This window comes from Armigeres subalbatus, chromosome 2 (assembly GCF_024139115.2).
Source record: "Armigeres subalbatus isolate Guangzhou_Male chromosome 2, GZ_Asu_2, whole genome shotgun sequence".
In the NCBI taxonomy this organism is placed as follows: domain Eukaryota; kingdom Metazoa; phylum Arthropoda; class Insecta; order Diptera; family Culicidae; genus Armigeres; species Armigeres subalbatus.
This window is the reverse complement of record NC_085140.1, coordinates 445969752-445993311: the sequence shown is the minus strand read 5'-3', so window position 1 is coordinate 445993311 and position 23560 is coordinate 445969752. Positions and strand designations below refer to the sequence as shown.

Genomic DNA, 23560 nt, shown 5'->3' with positions numbered 1-23560 from the left:
ATCGCTATTCAGTATTTTAAAAGAAATCGCATTCATGTATTAATAATATACACGTAAATACAATGCTTCAAGCATGAGTGACAGTACCACATTGATTTATGGAATCACCAGCCTGGTAGGATCACGATCGTGGTATTGGTAGTAGGCTGGCGGCCGCGATGCATCAAAGACATTTTTGGTTTATTCCGAAATAGGCACACTGGGATATGTTTTTAAGTGGGGGAAAGGTTTTTAAGCGCGGCTTATTTTTAAAATTATAATTGGAGAACCAAAATACTTGCCTTACTTAACACCAACAATATTTTTAATTTTTGCCATACTGTTTTCACGTTAAACTATAAATAGTTGTTAGGATTTGAAAACAAACCAATTTGGTCTTTATCAGGCTTGAAAGAACCTAAATATATTCAGCTCATAAAGGGATCATTTCCCCCGATATGGGGATCAAGTCTCCCGCAAGTTTTGAAAATGTCAAATTTTCTATCTTTTAGAAAAATAGATTTTTTGATAACTTTCATGAAAAAATAATTTCTTCCGATGATGTTTTTGAATAACTAATTAAATTGTTCATCAAGTTCATCTTAAATCGTATAAATATAAGCATTTTACATCGAGAAACATCCGAAATAAAAAGTGGGGATCATGTGTGTCCAGTTTCCCCTATGGATGCGTAATTTTATTAACGGATCATTCAACTTTGCAAGTACGTCGTCTTTTTGGCAGCAACATAATTAATTATTCAATTAAATTGGATTTTTTTCAAACATGAATATAGCACTCCTGAGGAAACTAGCGTGTGTGTTCTATTTTGCTTAAAATTCAAAAACTTACAATGAAACTGAATCATCACTGATTTTAAATCTAGCGGTGTTGTAGCCTTTCTCGTGCGTTTGATAGAATTGAAATGCATATAATAAAAGTCTAATTTGTCTATCACTGATAGGTGGATAGCTCTTATTTTTCACATTGGTGTAAAACTCATTATAAAATTTTCCATCGAATGCAACTTGCTGCGACCAAATGGAATGAGAATATCGATGATATTGTGAATTGATTGAAGTAATGGAATCTATCCGCCTCAATTAATCTACTTTTAATACGATTTTCACAATACATCTTTCTTTTTATGTAAATTTGAAACATTTACTGTGGTGACTGAACCGAAAATCAAATAATATTGATAATTCAACAAACTCTTAAATACGAATAGTAAAAGGAAATGCCGATAACATTCTCTATTAGATTATCATGATGGAATTAACGGGAAACCAAGTTGGTGTAAATGTCAACTTTGTCAACAATGTAAACTTTCAAATACATAGAAACTCTAATTCTGGTCAACGTCAACATTTGGACTGAAAATTTGTGATTTTTTTTCGACATTGAATTTCCTAAATCCCAAGAAAAATAAGCTGTCAACATCGAAATATGTATATGGAATTTATGAAACTATGTTACTAACATAACTACTTTCCATCAAATTAATATAGTCAGGGCGGCAAAATCTTCAAAATATGCAACTATAATTCAGGTTCACCCACCCATGAATTAGTATTCAACAAGTTGTTGCTTCATAGGGATACGAGCAAATTGTATCACTACTGTGCTCGCTCAAAGATGCGTGGGTGTCTGTCGGAAGCACACGACACGGACAAGTTCATTCACAACATAAACCGGTACGCCTCAGTAGTGCGCCATAAGCAAAGCATACTTCAGATATGGTTGTATCTTGATTGCGATGGTTGATAAAAATTATTGTGCTTATTAGATTACGTATTTCCGAAAATAGATCAGTCAGTCATCATAAGGATGCTCTGTAGACACCGAATGCAGCGATATAAAATAAGTTTGCAGTTTCCGTTCAGATCCTACAGGCACCGGCTGACTGATCACATTAGTATTGCTGATTTGTAAATCGAATTTACTTCGCAGCGTCATCGTCGCTAGCTTTATATTTATATACATATCTAAACACTTGCTGCTGGCGGCACAAGTGTAAACATAGCAACAAGTGGGTTGGATGGCCATAACCAACCGCAACGTGGATGTGCTGTTCGCAGTACCTTGCAAAACTGCGGAGCGACTCGTTTTGTGGCGACAAGGACGTTTCCTTCCATATGATAAATTGCGTCCAGGGTTGTAGTTGCTCTTTCTTTGATTCATTTTCTAGACTATTGATCATTTACCTATCTAGCAAAAAATTTAAGAAAATTTTGCAGCCCTGATCCGTACCGACATATGCGCTTCAATGTATCTGATTGAACCAGACGTGTGTGTTGCTGCCTTCTCTTCCCTTGGTTTGGCTGGGATGATTCTTCCAATGCACTGCACTGGTGCTATTGGCGTCATTAGATTTCACATTTGCATGTTTAAATTGAACAGTTGCGGTGATTCATACAGCTTAGCATATTGCGCTTTGATTTATTGTGAGTAAATAATGGTTTCCACCCACAACTTCAGACTGGTTCTATGGATTGGCGATGTGTTGGATTTACATTATTTAAGGTCTAGTTTATTTTATTAATCTTTATCACAGGCTGTATTAATGTAGCCATGTCTGAGAATTGTTGTCTATAAACAATGTTTATAATCGCTTCCAGAATAACCACGAATTGTTTCAACATTATCTTTGAGCATGAGCATGATTGACCGCTCGCGGCTGCTACTTAATTATTTGCCGAATCAGCAGTAATTATACAAAGAACCAGCAAATGATGCTCGGGTTTAGTAAGCATACTTAGTGTGTAAATACTTGTAATCCTATAGTGTGGGGCATGCTGGCGCCGGCTGAGTCCGAGTGCAGGTCAGTTGGGAATTGGGAAGGAATTTGATTTAAAACAAATTCTATAAAATAAAAGCCGAAGAGTCTTCTGCACTCTCACATGTAGTGGAATTGGGGAAAGTTTGTTGTAGGGATCCGTCATGGTAAACTATTTGCATTTGTAGTAGAACTTCTTAAGATTGTCCAATTGTTCATCCATCGCAAGGATAAATAATCAATCGCTCAAAGTGAGAATCATCGCCTGCCCGTGGTTACAGTCAATCCTTCCGGAAAATCTTGCGATTAACAGGCGGCGTCATCGGAGAAGACCTTGAACTCGAGCGCGTACGTACCGTTGGCAATTGAAGATGTTGGTTTCGTCCATAAGCGTACATGAAATTACGTAAGCATTGGTGGATTTCCAGTAATCAGCTCAATTTGAATCCTGATGACAATAAAAAAAAAGCAATAAAATTGAGCATTATATCCATAGATGACCCCTTCTTTAGAGGCATTCATTTTTCTATTTTTTGTGGAAATTTTCTTATTTTTATATTACTTTTTATTGACTTTTTGTGATTTTTTTAAAATTTTTTTGAGAATTTTTTTTAGTTGTTTATTGCTAGTATTGATTTATTCATAGAAACTTTGTATTACCTCAATGAATTTTTTTGATTTCTTTATGGAAAGTTCTTCTTTTATAATTGCAATTTTTGCTTTTAGTTTTCTAAATATATTTTTGTTTCGTGGAAAATTCTTCATTATTTATGGAAATTTAATATGTATTTATTGCATACATCCGGATTTATTTATTGACAATTTACTATGTTTTATGGAAAATTTCTAATTCTAGTTTTATTTTATTGCCAATTACAAATTGTTTTTATTTACTCGTGCATGAGAGTAAGTTTGTTTTGGCGTATTTTGCCTAATATTTTGGTCATAACTTCTGAGTCCGTTGGTCTCTACTGATCAATTTTTAATAGCAATTTAACAATGGGACAGGGGACAGGATTCAAAAAGTTTGTCTACAAAATTTAGTACATTGCACACATTCAGACATCATCTCAGTTCGTCGATCTTGGGGTTAGAGTAAACGTGACAAATAAAATACAAATAACAAATCTCAGATCTCTGTCTTGGTACATTGATCACCGCGTCACTATCCAAGCCGTTCCTGGGTGGACGTTAGGCAGAATAAAAGCGATTTCAACATTGCTTGTTCTCTCATATATGGCCCTCTGCTAATTTTCAGTTTCCATTCATTTCACACTTGCCGCTCGCTTGCGGTGTCAATCGAATCTGTATCTTCATTTTTTCATCTACTCCCTTTCGCATTGAGTAGTATAACTATCACCGAAAAAAGCCAATAAATTAATTTTGATAAGTCCTTAATAAGTTAATATGTAATACGACTACTACTAGATTCCAAAATATTCAAGAAGTTCCTGAAAAACCCTTGGAGTTTAACGGAATTTATGGGAAATTATGAATTGGGTCGGTCGATGGTCGGACTTATTCGGATCGAGAAAAATCAAACTCTGTCTTCATTTGTCATACTTGTCATAGGACGAGTTTCAACTATTCCATTTAATACCACCACGTTGTATTCTTCATAAAAATGTATTTCGACCACAACAGTAGGGCCGTATTCAGTGTCTCGAACTTGACTCGACTGTCATTGGTTTGAAGGCACTGTTGAACTTAGTTGAGTCCAACACTTCGAAGTGGTCGGAATCTTATAGTATATTCCTCAATCCCTTTACAGAGGATGTCCTACAACAAATGTTAACATGGAACGATTTCCGTTTCCCTTTGCGCACAAAATATTTATCGCAAGTCAGAAAAAAAAGCCGCTTGGTCCGGTTTGGCAGAACCACGACCATTTGTGCCCCTGACATCTTGATTATTTCGCTTCTTCCCCAACATTGCATTCGTACAAGTTTCTGGTTTCCTGGAATCAAAATGTCGATGTCATTATAGCAAAAGGTTTCTTCAGAATTTGGTAAATTAGTTTACTACGGATGAAGCTCCCGAAGGAATTCACTGAGAGTAGCTACTGATGAGTACTCTCAATTAGTTGAATGAGTACTCTCAATGAAATTGTAAGTAAATTGTTATCATTGCTGTAAATCATTACAATTCCTACTGTATCACTGCTGTAAAACATTGCAAGTCCCTTGGTAAATGTTATAAGGACAAAAAATGAAACTAGCCCTATTCACGCAATATGAGAATGGAACTTCATGATTTTCAAATATTTTTTTCTTATTCTACTGGCTCCTTGTAACCGGTTCAGGAAATCCCATAGAAACAGGAAAAGTAGCAAAACTTAGGGGCCGCATACGCGTTCCGACATGTTGTATTTACAACTTTGACCACGCCCCCAGAAACTTTGGTTCGGTCGGAGTAAAGTCGGACCACCTGTGGGCAAGTTGTAGGATCTTTGGACTTCGTCTTCTTCTTCTTCTTCTTCATTGGTATTACACCCCATACTGATACATTACCGTCTCGCAAGTTAGGGTTCATTGAGCACTTCCACAGTTATTAACTGCGAGGTTTCTAAGCCAAGTTACCATTTCTGCATTCGTATATCATGAGGCTAACACGATGATACTTTTATGCCCAGATCCGAAAATTGTCTATACTGGGACCGGGAATCGAACCCAGCCACCCTCAGCATGGTCTTGCTTTGTAGTCGCGCATCGAGTTTTGCAACGTTTTACATACACTTATTATTTTCCATAACGAAAAAGGAGCTTTATTGTGATAAATCGGACTCAAAAAAGTCTAGTCTGATTTACTTCACAAAAAATGACATATTGACAAAAAATCATGTTGGTACAGAAAACAATTACACATCTCGACAAACCATGAAGCGATAACTGAGTCTGCCTATAGCAAATTTTTTAAGATATGTCCATCAAAATATTTCATTTATTATGCGTCGCACAGAGTACAATATTTGAACACCCACCCAGGCTAATTGAACAAAATGTATACATGACTATAGTCATGTTGCAACAAAATGAGTTCTATAATGCGTTTTATGCAACTCATTTGAGTGCTATAACGGCCATTGAAGCACTCACCTCATTGGTATGGCTGTTACATCACTCTCCAATTAGCCTTACGAACAAAGGCGTAGTATTAACAAACCGGAGATGGCGATTTCGATTCCCGATCCGGTCTACGATGTTTTCGGTTTGGAAACTTTCTCGACACCCTGGGGAAAGTGTATCCATTGTACTTGCCACACAAGATACATAATCACGCAATGGCGGGCATAGATAAGCTTACAATTTTAATAACTGTGGAAATGCCAACAGAATACTAAGTTGAAAATCAGGACATGTTCCAGTTGGAATGTAGAGCCATACAAGAAGAGAAGATTTTATCACTCAAACACGAACTGTAAAACCAGGTATTATGATCCGGAATTGCCAAAAGATAAAATATGGGGACATTAAAGGAAGCTTCTTAGCTACTTTCATGGAAAACCTGGTGTTACGCTTGAACTCATTGAAAGTTCTTGTCAGAGTTTCAGATTACTGTGATTGCACGTAGTAAAAATCCAAAATTACTGCTGTAATGAACAAATTTTGGCATAAGGAGAGTGTACTACTCATCCGTATAAAACTACTTTATTTTTATCTGTTCTAAATTACGACATACATACGCCAATGGGTATTATGATCAGGAATTACAAAAAAGTTTAATATTTTATTGATTTACGAGTTATTAAAGACCTACAATGTGCAAACAAACCCATCTTTTTATAAAAATTTGAGGACAAAAATAATGCGACGTCTGCGGATTGGGAACAGCTCTGTTTAACATTTTAAGCTAAATAACAGAATGTCTTCCGACAATGGGAGAGCTTAACGAGTAATCTCTCTTGACCTAGATAGTAAACCAAACCCCCGTTGAATGGCAACTAGTTTCATACTTTGCGCGGTTGGGCTCAATCACAATAATTACGAATTTGCCGGTCATGAAAATCGTACTGCTTTCGTGTAAGGAATTTGTCAAACACAATTTAATGTTTGTTAAAAAAAATGCGTTCGACCAACCGTAATTTTTATGTTTCAGGTTCGAAAATTTGAACACACCCTTTACAGCACAATGGAAATGTAATGCTGCATCAAGTGTAGTTAGCAAAAAAAAAACTGCGAGAAATTCTACAGCATAATGTAACGATATTGAATCCCCACTTGTTGCCAAGTTGGTAACCAACCGGTTTGAAAAGCAAATCCCACAGAGAGCACTAGACGACGTTGATTTCATTCATGATAAAATTGGCTGGAAGTTGGAACAATGCACAAATGATATTTTTGATTAAATATTTTCTCCGGCCACTGCCATCAGTGACCGGAGAAGCGGTTCTCCTGAATCACTGATAAAAGGTAATATTAAGTCGTTTTGTCCTATTGTTGAAAGGGAAGATTCCATTGAAGAGAAGCTCTTCCACTGGAAAGACAATCTAAATGAATGGTGCTGTGTCTGAGGTCAACATTGTGTGTACAGTGTGTTACCCGTTTTCTTTCTGGCTATGTCACTGATGGACACAATGAGGAATATTGTTCGAATAATACAGAGTGTATGTATTCAAAACGATTATTCAGGCGTTATAGAACATTCTTTACATTTGCAAGATTTATGATGTGTACTATTTTAAGTGACTGTTACGTCAACACCTTTTTTCAATTTAAAAAGCTCATTTTCATCTCTTTACATTCCTTTTAGAGATGTATTTATTGATTTGCTTTATTTATCAATATTTTTTTTCCAAAAATGATAGTATTGAAAATTTTTTTTCTCTAATTGTGATTTTCTTTTACATTGTCAAATTCTATAAACAATTCTGTACTGCATTGACACTATGTTTCAAATATTTTTTATAAACACCATTACCATTCTAAAATTTAATATATAATATTTTTACTTGCTTTAAGCTGTAGATATTAAAAAGGGTTAGTAGAGCTTATTTGACTCTCCACTTAAATTTCTTACATCCTACTCCAAATTCCTACCTTTTTCAATGACATCTTCATTTTTTGTTTTTGCTAATTAGAATCTAAATGATGACTTTTAGAATCTAAATGATTACTTTTCTCATGTAACAGGAACTTAGTCATATTTGAACAAGATGCAATAGCGTCCGGTACTTGGGGACACTTTTCCGTATTGTGTAATTTTTCTCCAAAATTCATCATCAAAATGTATCGTCGGAAAACGTGTTCAAATAGTCAAATATAGTTTGTATAAATCGTATAAATCGTCAACTCATATTTTATGTATATAGTATACAAGTAAACATAATCCGGATAAATAGAGAGTTTTTCGTTAAATGACTTATGTGTCCAGCACTGAGGGATCTCCCCCTACTGATTTTCAGCAACATGTTTTCCGTATCTCAGTACCAGGAACGTCACTTTTACCGAGATATCGGCAATAAAAATCATATTGGCTGAAACTCGACAAAATCTCGGCGAAAAAATAGGAATGTACTAAAATAATTTCTCAAAACCTTACCCCATAAGTCTTTTTCGATTAACAATATTCATGCATTTGAAAAATCGTTCCAAATCAATAACATAATGATGCTTTGGGATAAAATTGATTAGTCATGGATTCTCAAGCATATAGAGCTGGAAATTGGGAAAAATATTCACAAGTCGTAAAACACTCTGGAAAAGTATAAGTATGATTTTTACAAGGACAATATAAATACAGAACCATGATACGGCGTGAAATAGTAACGTATCGAATTTAATAATTCTGTTGGTAAATGCGTTTTTCTAGCTCTAACCATTATTCTTCGATACACCATTTTTGTCACGATTTTTGATTGCAACAACGTTGATATAATCATTAAACGAATTCGTTGAGAACTGTCGCTGCTAATTTTTAATTATGGTAATTAAAACGGCTGACGGGGGCCATTACCACTCAAATATGCATGATTTGATTTGATTCTCATGCATGACTTCAGCGATTTGTTTTATCTCTCTCGCTTGTCAACATCTTTTTGGGTGATATAAAATTCATTAAGCATTTGCAAACAACACCAACTTTATCTTATTTATAAACACGTCGTTAAGTTGTTTTCGTAGAAAACAAAAATCAATGGATTGTTAATTTTTGCAGCTTTTCTGACAGAAAAAAAGTGTATTGTTTTGCAAACAATCTCACTGAACTGATTAAGTGAAACATTATTATCATGTATATGTTAAACTGTTGAGTACTGAATAAGGCATACTGACACCAACAAGGTCGATAATGCTACCATAAATGAATTTTAAATTCTAGTGGTTTATTGATTTCGGCATTAATTTGAAAACAAATATTTCTCTAATTTCTCTATACGAAACATGTCATCGAAAAGCAAATCAAAATTCAAAGGTAAAATCAATATCGCCCTTTTGAAATACATCAATGGTACCTACTATTTTATTTTACCTTCCCAACTAGGGGAACTGTTCCGTTTTCTATATATTCTTCTCAAGGCAAAACAAAGACATTCTCGTTGCTTCTTTTTGCTAACATACGTGATCACTGCTGAAAAAATCACAAAAATAAGAATTAAATCAAACTCCTTTTCATTGCTTTGTTTTTGATGGGATGAAAATGGGAGCTATGAGATGATGTGCCGAGCCGTTCCCCTATGTGATATGAGTAATACGAATCACTTCTAGGGACGTCCAGCGAGTAACTATTCGAGCTCTGGAATAAAAAGTTGGCTGTAATTAGGAAATATCACATAATCGTGATTCGTGAAACGATAATCTGGTGACCAAGGAAACGTGATGAGAATCGTAATGATCGCCACCTGCCATCATGCGAAATGAAGAATAATAACATGCAGTAAGAAACGTCGGTCTCCTATAACTCCATAAGTATGTATTCAAAGCCCACGCTACGATCTGATGTACACCTCAGCTATGGCAAATTAGTTTAGTGTGGTTGAGTGTTCTCTCAATTTGCATAGAAATTTGATTATGTCAGTAGAATGAATCACGTGAAACGAAGAGTTGGGAAAGTGGCTGCCTACCTCAAGACTCGACCAGGATGCGAACCACCACTGGATGGTTTTAAGTGCAAGAACTGGAAGTATCCGGTTTTCGGTGGAAATGTTCAACATACGAATTTCAGACCGGTGGTTCATTGTTTTCGGAATTGCTTTTTGCGAATGTTCGGCGATGTCCGTAGGTTTTGAAAAGGGGAATTCAAAGTAAGATCATGTTGGATGTAGGATTCATAGTTCAATGCCATTCGATTGAAAGCCCATGCGGTCAGTCATTATCTGATTATTCTTTTACCAAAACTCCATAGTAACGTTTATTACTTGGCCGCATTCCAATCGAATGGTTTTTGGACCTACAAAACTCGGTGTAAATTCTTAAATTGTCACCATGCCGGGAGGTCAATATCAAAACGAGAACCCGGGGAATCGGACCGAGAACTCGGGAAAGCGAGTCAAGAAAATACAACTCGTTTCATTGCCCTTCAAACAACAACTGACTTTTTATTTCCTCTTCCGTTCTACATCTCTTTTTTAAAAGGGTTACAAATATACGGTAGGCAAATTCTCTTTTTCTGTGACGTAGCATCTTACATTTTCTCCCCCTCCTTTTGTCCAGGAGCAACTAACTAATCTAAACCCTCAATAATTGCTAGCTTAGTTACTGGTCGACGCAGTGTTGAATTCTGAGTACGAACATCAGCATAGCGGACAAGTTCATCCTCTCCAGTGTACACCTTTACAACACGTCCTAATGGCCATTCTCCTCGAGAAACCTTCGGTTCAGTTATCTTCACCAAGTCTCCAACTTTCACGTTGTCGACTGCTGCTTTCCACTTAGTTCGAGACTGCAGCGTTGACAAATATTCCCGGACCCAGCGACTCCAAAAACGATCAAACAGCAGTTGCGCGTACCGCCATTGCTTCCTCAAAATTTCGTAACTATCGTAAAACACACGTGGAGCACCATTTGTTGATTGATGAATTCCCAATAGTAGGTCATTTGGTGTAATACTTCGGGAGTCCTCAGGATCAGTCGATACATAAGTCAATGGACGGTTGTTGACTAAATGCTCCACTTCCACCAACAAAGTATACAGCGTCTCCTCCTTAGGAAATTTTTCTTTGAGCACTGCATTTAATGCTATTTTTACACTTCTTACAACACGCTCCCACGCTCCTCCATAGTGTGGACTCGCTGGAGGGATAAACTTCCAGTCAATAGAGTGAGCCGATAAGCAATTTGCAATATTTTCTGAATCCAAATCTGCCAAGCTTTGCTTCAACTCAACAGCCGCTCCGCGTAGGTTGGTACCGTTATCGCTGATAATCATCCTTGGTTTTGGTCGCCTTGAAATAAACCTCCTTACAGCCATGATTGCAGCGTCAGTTGTAAGACTTCCTGCAACTTCGATGTGTACAGCACGAGAGTTTAGGCACGTGAAAATAACTCCGTATCGTTTTTCGTGATGCCGGTTTACCGTGACCGTGATGGGACCGAAATAGTCCATGCCTGTGAACGCGAAAACTGGTAGACCCGCTTCTAGACGATATTCAGGAAGGTTTCCCATTTCCTTTGGTAGTGCCCTATTGACTCGGCACACTTGACATTTGCGAAAGACATCCTTTACAGTAGCTCTCATTTTGGAAAAGTAGTATTTTTCCTTGATTTGATTTAGCACTAGCTCCATACCATAATGATTAGCTCTTTTAGGGTAGTCCTCTACCAACAGTCTGCTGAATACGGATGACTTCGTTGCATATGTGGCTTGCATCTTGACGAACGATTGATAATAATCATCAACATAATGTTGTTCTATTATATCAGATGCTGCTTCAGGACACTCATGTTTCTGCAGTTCAGCGTTGTGGTTTTGACGTAGGACTTACGTCTTTCTTTACTATACTAGGTGTTATTTAGATTTTTGGAAATCGAGAGCGTTACGCTGGAAGGGAAGATTTTGAACGTTTCTAGCGCCTTTATCTTTCGATGGATTTTTAAAATTTATATATCAATCGACTCGGAAACTCTCCATTTTGCCTATTTCATTGAAACTTAAGATTATTAACGATAAGTTATTGAAAATTTCAATTCTTGACAAAACCAGTAAAAATTTCATATGTAACCAATCCCGTGCATTCCTAACACGGACATCAGAATGTGGTATGTCACGGGCCTTCGGGTCTACCGGAAGATTTTCTTTGTGTATAAAAGAAGCAGTGCCTGCCGTGTACGAGTCATTACAATTTGTGACAGCAGCGCGTACTGACGTGCTTTTTGCTCGCGCATTTTCGTTTCGTTCGTTCGTTCGCTGTGTTTACCTACACAGCGACAGCATGCAGTCACCAGCGGTGGAACTGTCGGTGGGTGGTGGGTCTGCGAATATGCATGAAAGAAGTGGGCGCATTTTTTTTGTCATACTGTGCTTGATGATGGTCGGATGCAGTGGTCTCGGTTGCGATGGATGCAATCGCCCATCGCATCGCTCGGAGTTCACGGCTAGAGGCCGATGATGTCTGAGGCAGCGAGTGTAGCGGTGGTGAATGAAGAAGAATAAAATCAGAGAGATTTGGTCTGCTCATCCAGGTAATTGGTTTCATAATCCACATGATCGTGGGATGGGTACAAGTCATGTCATATGACTGACCATATGTTAAGTTGTGCTTGGTACTAAACAACACGTACATTAAAACATGGTAATACTATAACAGTTCTGATTCCCCAGCAAAAAAAAATCCACTACACTGATGAAAATAAAAATTTGATTAAAATAATTACTTTTATGTTTTGCAGAAGGCATTAGCAACTCAAGATGCTCAATAAGCAATAGCGTTAATATCCATTTTAGATTAGAAAATTTCGCAGTATTACATGTAAATGTTTTAAGAAAGTCCGCAAAAAATAATTTCTAGAAGAATATTTAAATAAACTTAAATAAACTATCTACACTATTCCACACTGATATTCTTCCCTCCCCCTTCATACGGGAGCTTGGCAGAAGGAAGGTCGTGCGATATATGCCATCACAAATATTGCCCTCCGCTCGCTTTCAAATCGACTTCTATAAAAACATTCTTCATGCCTGCCGTATCCTAACGGAACTATCAATTCTATACTTTCGCCTCTAATGCTATCATGAACATGTACGTCCGAATTTGGAAGATGATATTAGCATTTCCATATCATTAAATAAACTATCTTATTCTTTGTTTTTCATTTTCTGAGAAATTGTATTATTAAACTTGACGTGAACTCGAAGTTTGGAATCAAAACATTAAATAATTTTTCGTTGACGTATTAGCAGTACTTCCTCTATTTTAGTAGGGTTACTCCTCCTTAACTTGTTTCTTATTGTTGTGATTTTTTCAGCAGTAAGCACGCATGTTAGCAAAAAAGCAACGAAATTGGTGCTGTATTTCTTTGTTTGGAAAACGGGACAGATCCCCTAAAATAACACATTTTGCCCAAGTCTGAAAATTTTATAAATAGAATTTTTAAACTTCAAATACTATCATCAATAAGAAATCTTAAAATGCCCTACATTTGCTTGAGTAAATAAGGGCTTAATAGTTAAAACAAAGAAATTTTAATTATGTATTTGATTATTAGTTTTATTTCCAGAAGTTTTGAATAAACAAATTGCTAATAATTCTACACGGCATGAAAGTTGTCGTTTCCAATATAAATACCTATAATCAAACTCCATAGATCCAAAAATTATAAGTTAAATGTAAATACGTTACGTTTGTACAAGTCCTACGTCTACTCGCGATTATGTTGAAAACATTACCCATTGCTTGTTTTTTACGAAATGTGCCAAAAATGGCGAACAATTTGCTCCGAAAATCATAGCATTCATTCGTTAAACTTGAGGTCGTTCAGATGGATCGTTGCGATGTAGAAAGCACTGCGACCAACTATCCTGCTCTCGTACAAAAACTTTGTGGAACATTTCGGACACATCGGCTCCAACAGCCACTGGGTATTTCCGAAACCTACCAAGTATACCGAAAATCATTATTCCACTCGGAGGTCCAGAAAGAAGATAATCGTTCAAACATTTTCCGTTGCTTTTGGCGGCTGAATTGAAAACCATCCGTATTTTTCCCGGTTTGTGGACATTTAAAACAGGGAAATGTGGCAAAAACCATAGTTTGCGATTGTTCCAGTCTACTTGCTGCCAAGGAATTTGTGTGACGTAACCTTTTTCTTGATACGACCTAATGATTTCGTTGTACTGCTTCGTTAGATTTTGTCGCTGTAGCCGCTTTTCGACGCATTCCAGATTACGCAATGCAGTACCAAGACTGCTTCGTTCACCAACTTTTTTAATACTGTTTTTTGCAATGTCTATAGCACGGTTATCATCAACACTCTTCTGATTGTTTACATTATCCACACACACTCCGAAATTGTCCAAAGCCATATTACTCCGTACCAGTTCGGTCAGTTCGGCTAATTGTTCTTCAACACAAACATTCACAGCTTCTTCTTCCGTTCCATAGAGTTTGAATCCCAAACCTACTACAGGACCGTGTACCACCCAGCCAAGGCGAGTTTTGCTGATTATTGGTGAATTTCCATCTGGTGCGTAGTGTTCCCGTGGCACAATTAGCCTCCAGTTGTTTTGTCCAATTAAAATAGTTGGCTGACTACCGGTGATTGTTCGTCGGTCAATAGATGAGAGATACGGATATTTCTGTAGCAGTCTATCAGCACCCACTGTTGGTATGGAATACAGAGATTCTCCAACGTTTGTACGTAATCTAGTTCATACTCAGGCCAACCCGGAATGTCAGCACTGATTTTTAGCTGAACAATTTCAGAATTTTCTTCTTCTCTCCGTATGTTACCAGTCCAAGTGAATGATACTGGACTTTTTCGACCGGTTACTCCGATGCCAGCTGCTACGTCAGCTTCTATCAAAGTCAAACTGCTACCGTCGTCGATGAAGGCAGTAGTTGATAACACGCCATTCGGGCCCCGCACTTGAACGGGAACGTACTTCAAAATAGCAGACCGGGTACGATCTTCAACGACTACTCCTAAGGGGTTGGAAGACTCCATACGGTGCAATAGTTTGTGATGACGTCTCGTACAATCGCTCAATCCACAAACCGCAGTATTGGTACACTTTGCGTTATGCTTCGTCAGGCATAGGAAACATAGACTGTACTTCCGTGCTGCGTCCCAGCGTCGATTTAAGTCCATTTTCACGAAAATAGGACACTTTTCAATCTGATGCTCACCAGTTTTACACACCAGGCAGGTCCTCATGTTGTTCTGTACTGGTGTTGGTCTGATGTTCTCCTGCGCCGAAACTTGTTGCCCGATGTGAGCATTCTCTACAACCGCTACCTGTCTACGTACCCACGCCGAGAAGCCATCCAAGTTGTGAACAGGTGCATGATAATCCTGCTGGAATGAACCCCACTGCATACGCAAATAATCCCTCAGTTTTTGTAACAATTTCCCGAGGACTGCTTCCACATCATGATTCTTGGCTTGAAATGATCCGATGATAACTGCAACATTCTCCACTAGATTACTGAACTCAAGGAAGCCTCTCGAGTCATGTACAAACTTGAAATTCGATACCTTGTCTAGCACTTTCCGGAGTATAACTTTGCTGTCTCCATAATTTCTCTTCAAGACGTCCAAAGTACGGAGAATGTCATTGGTGAGAAGCAACATTTCGACGCTTTCCTTAGCTGGTCCATCCAAACACTTACGTAATCGCATCATGTTTTCGGCATCACTGAATTCTCCATCTTCGGTCGACAAACGAGGCAAATCTGAGAAACGAGGCAAATCAAATCCTAATAATTGGCGAGTTAACAACTTCTCAAGTCGATTTGAAGCAGGATTGTTTACGGGAGGATGCAATGGACGTTCATGTGACACTACCTCATCGGGGATCTTCGGGAAACTTGGGATTTCTTCTTTTGCATACGAAACGCTTTTATCAACCCAGTCTTTTACTGTCTTGAACTCATTTTTCAACGTACTCTTCACACTGTACAAGGAGCTCGCTTCGGATTGCAGGTCCTGATCATCTAACCTTGCTTGGAGAATTTTGTTCTCAATTTCTTTCAATTTGAGGTTATGTTCCACTTCCATCTTGGCTCTTTCTAGCTCCTGCATTTTCTTCGTTAGTTCCAGTTCCTTTTCTGCCTCTTCAACGGCCGAACTAAACGTCGATCGAACACTATGCATAGAAACCGATCCCGACGCACTGATAGCACTTTTAGCTTCCAGCTCTGAAGCCTACCGATTTCTTTCCATTTTCTTTATAGGTTCGTCGTTTATGGTGGAGCCCAGGTTCGCCACTAGGTCATACAAATCCTTTTTCGTAACTGTCGTCGCGTCACCGTTCAACAACTCGGCGATAATAACTACATCTTCCTGAGGTAACTGCTGCAACCGAAGGCGGAATTCCTCCAGTTCTTCCTTAGTTTGGAAACCACGAAAATTTATCACGTTGGCACGATATCTGTTCAAATGACCTTCAACACCGTACAATAACACGTTTAACTTCTGAAAAACTTGCTTTGTTGCAAATTTGAAGCGAATACTGTGCACGTAAGCACCGAGAGTTTTTGTCGTCACACTCTCCGCCATTTTGTCAATTCGGAAGGTCTAATTTTCAAACTGTTTTTCCGGTTTTTCCACGCACTGTTTTTTTTTCTTTCGTCTCGAAGGACCACTAATGTAAATTCTTAAATTGTCACCATGCCGGAAGGTCAATATCAAAACGAGAACCCGGGGAATCGGACCGAGAACTCGGGAAAGCGAGTCAAGAAAATACAACTCGTTTCATTGACCTTCAAACAAGAACTGACTTTTTATTTCCTCTTCCGTTCTACATCTCTTTTTTAAAAGGGTTACAAATATAGGGTAGGCAAATTCTCTTTTTCTGTGACGTAGCATCTTACACTCGGTTCTAAACCTACAAAACTCGGTCATGTATGTAAAACTAAGTGATTCTGTTGTTATGTGTCCGAGCGATAAACATAGGGTATGGCCATAGGTGGAGCTGACTTATTGGTCATTTTCCCTTTGAATCGGTCTCCTTCGTCCAGCTTTTGTTTTACACGATTCAAGAAAAAAATTAGGCTCTTTTTATGCCGTACAGATGAGGTCGAAATACGTACCTGTAAAGATTACAACGTGATGGAATTAAATAAAATAGTACTAAACTCGTCTTATGACAGGATACACGGTTTCTATTTTTTACACATTCCGCTTTTTGATTGAGGTTTGTAGTCGATCTATCGATAAAAAAGTTGAAGTTTGATGAAGTTTGCTTATGAATTATTTACCTTATTATTGCTTTATTTGTGTGATATTCCTACAATGACAATTTCATCATCAGATGAATTATTTACCAGTCATAGGACGAGTTCGCACTTCTACTTCTTCTTATTGGCATTACATCCCCACACTGGGACAGAGCCGCCTCGCAGCTTAGTGTTCATTAAGCACTTCCACAGTTATTAACTGTGAGGTTTCTAAGCCAGGTTACCATTTTTGCATTCGTATATCATGAGGCTAGCACGATGATACTTGTATGCCCAGGGAAATCGAGACAATTTCCCATCCGAAAATTGCCTACACACCGGCACCGGGAATCGATCACAGCCACCCCTCAGCATGGTCTTGCTTTGTAGCCGCGCCATTTAATTCTACTATTTTATTGGAACTTTCGTTCTCCGCCAATCAGAGGTCGTCCTCAATGCTGTCGTCGAACGATAATTCAGTCCGTATTTCAGGAAAGAAATTTTAGCAAATAGATAGGGGAAAGGACGGCTTTGGCAGGTTTTGTTCTATTATTGGCAGGGGGTTTTTGCCGACCGAATTTTACGAAATTTGGCCACAATATTCTTTGATATGCAAAATGTTTAGGCCAAATTTGAGCATAATCAGTCATAAAAAACCCCCCTGACAATAATAGAACAAAACCTGCCAAAGCCGTCATTCCCCCTATGTACATTTGTACAATATCGAAAACATGTACCTACGTTCACCCACTTTTTCGATAACATTTTGGAAAATCTTTCGTGACGAACATCGGAACATTTTTTGACAAGGGTGAATTTTGAATCATTTTGCCCTCTTTGTAACCTTACACGGATCTGTAGGAAAACCAGTCCACTTGATCGATTGCTATTGGCGTAAATGTTCGATCCCCCCCCCCTCAGATATCAAGTCAAGTACGATACACTAAAAACATGTTAACTGATGTGGTCGAAATACGTATCTGTAAAGTAACAGTGTGGTGCACTTCAATGCAATATGTAGTACTAATATGCTAACGAATAAAGAAAATGATGATTTTCCAAAAGATTCTTTATGCATTCAAGACTCGCTTCAAAATGACTATATGGAGAACCTTCCTCTTCACGCTTTGGTACGGCATCCATTTCATCGGTGAAGTAATTCAAACGTAATTTAAACTAGTTGTCCCGCCTGCGAAGTATATCTGTTGATACGAACGTGGATGCGAACTGAGAAGATGAAGTCAATTACGATATCATTAGAGAAATGTTGCCCATTCCAATCTGCACTGTTGTTGTATAGTAATTTAATTTCTTATGGAAAAAAACCTTGCTTAAGTATGGTAAATAATATTTCCTCACGAAACCAACTATTAACAGTACCTTTCTAGGTTGTAGTATTAAACTAAAAGCGGTTTTGAACTAAATTTCTATTTTATTTACGTTCCAACTAGAATTAGATCTTTCCGGCTTGGAATTAAAAATAAATAAAAGGAGATTTTCCTGATAATAGAATAAGTAGAATGAAAATTACTCCAGAAAGAAAAAAAAACTTTCTAGAAATTAAATGAATACAAATAAACTAAAGATTAAAAAAAATAGATAAATGATTTTTTCAAATAAAGTAATACATATACAATATGAATAGAAAAACCAACAAATATAGGACTGATATGCCTTTATAGGCACTATACTGTAGGAGACAGTTTTAACCAACACTCAATGACCAATCCACATGATATGATCTGTTACCACTTACTATTGGATTACATAATGGTACATAATCGTACATAATAATAATAAAAAAATACAAAAAATACAAATTTGACTGTGCAAATAAAGGAATATAAATTTCAAATATATTACACCTCCTGATCTTTAACTACATCCTTACAGGATGAGCTATAGAAGACCTCGAGGGAATGGACACATCTTTAATGGACACTAATTGGCCGTCTACGGATCCGATCCTCACTCACAGTAGTGTAGCGTGATTGATTTGATTTGCATGACTACAAGCACCGCTTCCTGTAACGACGTTCGGAATGCTCATCCGTTCGAACAAGTGCGCTGAGTATAGCACGGTAGATCACCATGTTGCTCCATGGATGGAGTGTCGTCCGATTTTGCTGTAGAATTGCCAAAAATGTTCGAGACATCAAATGCATCCAATCTTGCAATCTGTTGCACATTATTCAAATGTATAAGCATTTCGTGGTGGGCGGTGCTGCAACTTTGCGAATAATTTCAAAACATCGCATGCTAAAATATTAGTTCACTGATGATGATGTGTAGGGTTGAAGAGTAGTGTGGAGTGTGGTGTGAATTTAGTTTATAAAAAAAAAAAACAAACAACGGATGAGTAATGGTACCAATAAAACTGGTATCGACTGCTGAAATTGAAACCCTTGAGCCAGATGCTGAAAAAGAAACATTTACACGGCACTATCATAATGAGAATATATCTTGTTGAATTCTCCGAAAATCGAGAAAAGATCATTATGTTTAGAATAAATTGTCAACAACAAAAAGATTAATTGCAATTCGGCGATAGGTACGGCCGTACATTTTTTTTGTCAGATGTCTCGGCTGCGCAACATGACCACTTTAAGCGCAAATAAAAGCGAATCTTAGCTAACCTAATGGCTTTTCCGCAAAAGTGGCCTTTAACTGGTCTCAGGGGTTATCACGCCTATCTAGAGATTAGGAGGGTTCGAGTCCTTCCAAGACACGTGGATTCCTTTTTGCAAATTTCATTTTCGTTATGGTTCACATGGTTATCGGACATCCACCAAAACCACGGGAATGGTTGACAGGGAGAAATTGTCGATCATAGATTTAATTCTGTCGTTACCATATCTCGACAACTGTTGTCTATGCACCTCGTCGCAGTGGTTTGATTTGGGTTATTTAGTGGTTTTTTATCGCTAACGTTGAATCTATTATAAAACTGAATTCTCCGAAAATCGAGAAAAGATCATTATGTTTAGAATAAATTGTCAACAACAAAAAGATTAATTGCAATTCGGCGATAGGTACGGCCGTACATTTTTTTTGTCAGATGTCTCGGCTGCGCAACATGACCACTTAAAGCGCAAATAAAAGCGAACCTTAGCTAACCTAATGGCTTTTCCGCAAAAGTGGCCTTTAACTGGTCTCAGGGGTTATCACGCCTATCTAGAGATTAGGAGGGTTCGAGTCCCTCCAAGACACGTGGATTCCTTTTTGCAAATTTCATTTTCGTTATGGTTCACATGGTTATCGGACATCCACCAAAACCACGGGAATGGTTGACAGGGAGAAATTGTCGATCATAGGTTTAATTCTGTCGTTACCATATCTCGACAACTGTTGTCTATGCACCTCGTCGCAGTGGTTTGATTTGGGTTATTTAGTGGTTTTTTATCGCTAACGTTGAATCTATTATAAAACTGAGGCTAAATTCTAAATTTCATTACTTTCAGTGCTGGGGGACTTTTTTACATTTGGAAGGGAAAACCTTATAACAACGCTTATTGAACACTCTTAACTCACTCTTGCTACTCCCACTTCCAAAAACCGAAGTCTAGTCTGCATTTTACAATGGGACAAGCTGCAAAGCAGTGAGACAACTGACATACAACTAGATTTTAAAAAAAAAATCAAAATCGATTTTATTTATCAAAATTGGGGTCTTCGAGGTCTGTTAAGTTTTGGAATCCTATAAATTTGGATTCCTATAAATCCTTTACTACACATAAAAATGTAACTACTCCATAATATATGGAATCAAGCAAATATGGTACACTGATGCTTGCAAGAGCAAATAAGAAAGGTATGTTTTTTGGCCAAAAAATCTTCTAAAGATACAAGTTTTGTCAAAAAAATCCATTTTTTTTCTTCAAAAGTTCATATACACAGCGTATGTTTGTACAAGGGTTACGGCAAGGTGATGGTCTTTCGTGTCTGCTATTCAACATCGCTTTGGAGGGAGTGATACGAAGGGCAGGGATTGACACGAGTGGTACGATTTTCACGAAGTCCGTCCAGTTATTTGGTTTCGCCGACGACATTGATATCATGGCACGTAACTTTGAGAGGATGGAGGAAGCCTACATCAGACTGAAAAGCGAAGCTAAACGGATTGGACTAGTCATCAACACGTAGAAGACGAAGTACATGATAGGAAGAGGCTCAAGAGAGGTCAATGTGAGCCACCCACCACGAGTTTCTATCGGTGGTGACGAAATCGAGGTGGTTGAAGAATTCGTGTACTTGGGCTCACTGGTGACCGCCGATAACGATACCAGCAGAGAAATTCGGAGACGCATAGTGGCTGGAAATCGTACGTACTTTGACTCCGCAAGACGCTTCGATCGAATAGAGTTCGCCGCCGTACCAAACTGACTATCTACAAAACGCTTATAAGACCGGTAGTTCTCTACGGACACGAGACCTGGACGATGCTCGTGGAGGACCAATGCGCACTGGGAGTTTTCGAAAGGAAAGTGTTGCGTACCATCTATGGTGGGTTGCAGATGGCGGACGGTACGTGGAGGAGGCGAATGAACCACGAGTTGCATCAGCTGTTGGGAGAACCATCCATCGTTCACACCGCGAAAATCGGAAGACTGCGGTGGGCCGGGCACGTAGCCAGAATGTCGGACAGTAATCCGGTGAAAATGGTTCTCGACAACGATCCGACGGGAACAAGAAGGCGAGGTGCACAGCGGGCAAGGTGGATCGATCAGGTGGAGGACGACTTGCGGACCCTCCGCAGACTGCGTGGTTGGCGAAGTGCAGCCATGAACCGAGCTGAACGGAGAAGTCTTTTATGTGCAGCACAGGCCACTCTGGCCTTAGTCTGATGATAAATAAAAATGTTTGTACAATAACAAGTGTAATGGACAATTAGCATTGATCGATTCTTTCGCAACAAGTTACATTCAACGAGATTGGCCCATTCAGTTAAAATCTGTCACCATTTAAAACGCATGAGTACCAAAACCCGGAAAAAAATGCTTTGAGGCTACCTCTCACGTGAATTTTGATAATCGTTCATCAGTTCTTTATTCGTAAAAATAAACTAGCAACAACTTTGCTGAAGATATTGCATTGAAAACTCGTTTTCAAATCGTTCTCCATGATTCAGACCACTGTGCTCAAGTTTGAAATTTTCCGCTATTTATATCTGAAATCACTTCGAATAATATGGTTTCACCACGTCTCGAGGAAACTGGACTTGAGAAAACAGCCGTCGGTGTGTCTCAAAGTAAAGTCACCCTTAACACTGCAAGGCAAGTGGTCAAACAGAATAGACTCATAAAATAAGACCGTTCATTATGTTTCATTTATTGTGCACCACCTAGAGGGAAATATTTTGCTATGTGTCATCTGAACAAATTTTATATTTTTTTACTAAGATGCCTGTAATCGGTAGCTTTGCGTTGGCGTTGACGGTCCTCATTCTCTGCAGTTGCGGACGGCTGAGAATCATTCATCTAGCTCTGATGACCAAAGATGTCACTACATCAGCATCAGGCCCACGATGAATTTCGGGTTTATTACTGTGGCGACTATTATCACCAGCGTGGATTTTCCCCTCTCGGTGCTATTTCAGTATACGAATAGTGACCTATTTTTCCGAAAACGTTACTCGTAGAGTACAAAACCAAATCGTCATATACAATGGCTAAAATTGATATTGTCTTCAATAGTGAATAGTTTATTAAAAGATCAACAGATGAAACAGAAAGAGATTTCTCCAGTATGTGCAACTGTAGAATGAATTATAACTAAGTTATCGCATGACTTTGTTTGGTGCGGTACTCTAGTGATATTTGCTAGTGCCAGTGAGAAAATGATCGGAAAAGAAGAGGCACCTGTTGTTTGCGCACTTTGTAAATATTGTAGTGCAAAAGCACCACACAAACATTACTAATAATGGTTCAATCATTTCTTCACGTCGTTTCAGAGAAGTGTATTCTGTGTTGAACTTAATCTGTGAATTAAAAAAAACACATAAATAAAGATTAAAGAAAAATGTGTTGAAGAGCACCATCAAGCTGGGAAAACGAGTCGTTTATTTTTTATTTCTCCGTCGTTGGAAATATTGCGATAACTGCTCACAATAGTAAGGTGAAAACAGTAACCTTCTCAATCTATACTGCTTATAATTACATATTTGCCCCAAAAAGTTTAATAAAGATGGTATAGGTAATATGATTATTTTTTTCTGAGTAACATGCAAATATATTCATCCATACTTTGTTGAATAGTACATATTTACACTATAATTCCCATCCTCGGTGTTAAAACCATTATGGAATATTATCGTTGACAATCCAAACATAAATTCGCACCTTCTTATTGCAATCTTCAGGAGATCAAATAATTGAAACCTGTTCATAGCAGACAAATGCAGTATGTGTCGGTAGTCAAGTACCTATTCGCCTTTTTAATCTCCGTATTTTTTCTTCCAACAGTTGTTTGAACCTTGTCTGATCTGTCATGCTTCG

At 38.1% G+C, this 23560-nt stretch overlaps 3 protein-coding genes across 4 annotated transcripts in view; 1 reads left to right on the top strand and 2 right to left on the bottom strand.

Annotated features, from left to right (window-relative positions):
• The window catches only part of LOC134213697 (excitatory amino acid transporter 3), a 58591-nt gene that overhangs the window by 12443 nt on the left and 22588 nt on the right, over positions 1 to 23560 (top strand). The gene's annotated exons all lie outside the window — the stretch shown is intronic.
• LOC134210424 (uncharacterized) lies at positions 10415 to 11560 on the bottom strand. The gene has a single exon (XM_062686473.1). It carries the CDS (start codon positions 11558 to 11560, stop codon positions 10415 to 10417), a length of 1146 nt encoding a protein of 381 aa, XP_062542457.1.
• LOC134210423 (uncharacterized) lies at positions 13649 to 16407 on the bottom strand. The gene is made up of 3 exons (XM_062686472.1): positions 16058 to 16407; positions 14574 to 15994; positions 13649 to 14508 (listed from the first exon to the last, which is right to left on the bottom strand). Exons 1-3 carry the CDS (start codon positions 16405 to 16407, stop codon positions 13649 to 13651), a joined length of 2631 nt encoding a protein of 876 aa, XP_062542456.1.

Bases quoted from the DNA above. Each gene is read 5' to 3' on its own strand.
- LOC134210423 (XM_062686472.1), bottom strand. From the start codon at position 16,407: ATGGCGGAGAGTGTGACGACAAAAACTCTCGGTGCTTACGTGCACAGT. The intron at 15,995-16,057 runs GTAGGCTTCAGA...TTCTATGCATAG, and splicing joins AAGAAAATGGAAAGAAATCG to TGTTCGATCGACGTTTAGTT. The intron at 14,509-14,573 runs GTTGGCCTGAGT...CCATACCAACAG, and splicing joins AATCAGTGCTGACATTCCGG to TGGGTGCTGATAGACTGCTA.
- LOC134210424 (XM_062686473.1), bottom strand. From the start codon at position 11,560: ATGCAAGCCACATATGCAACGAAGTCATCCGTATTCAGCAGACTGTTG.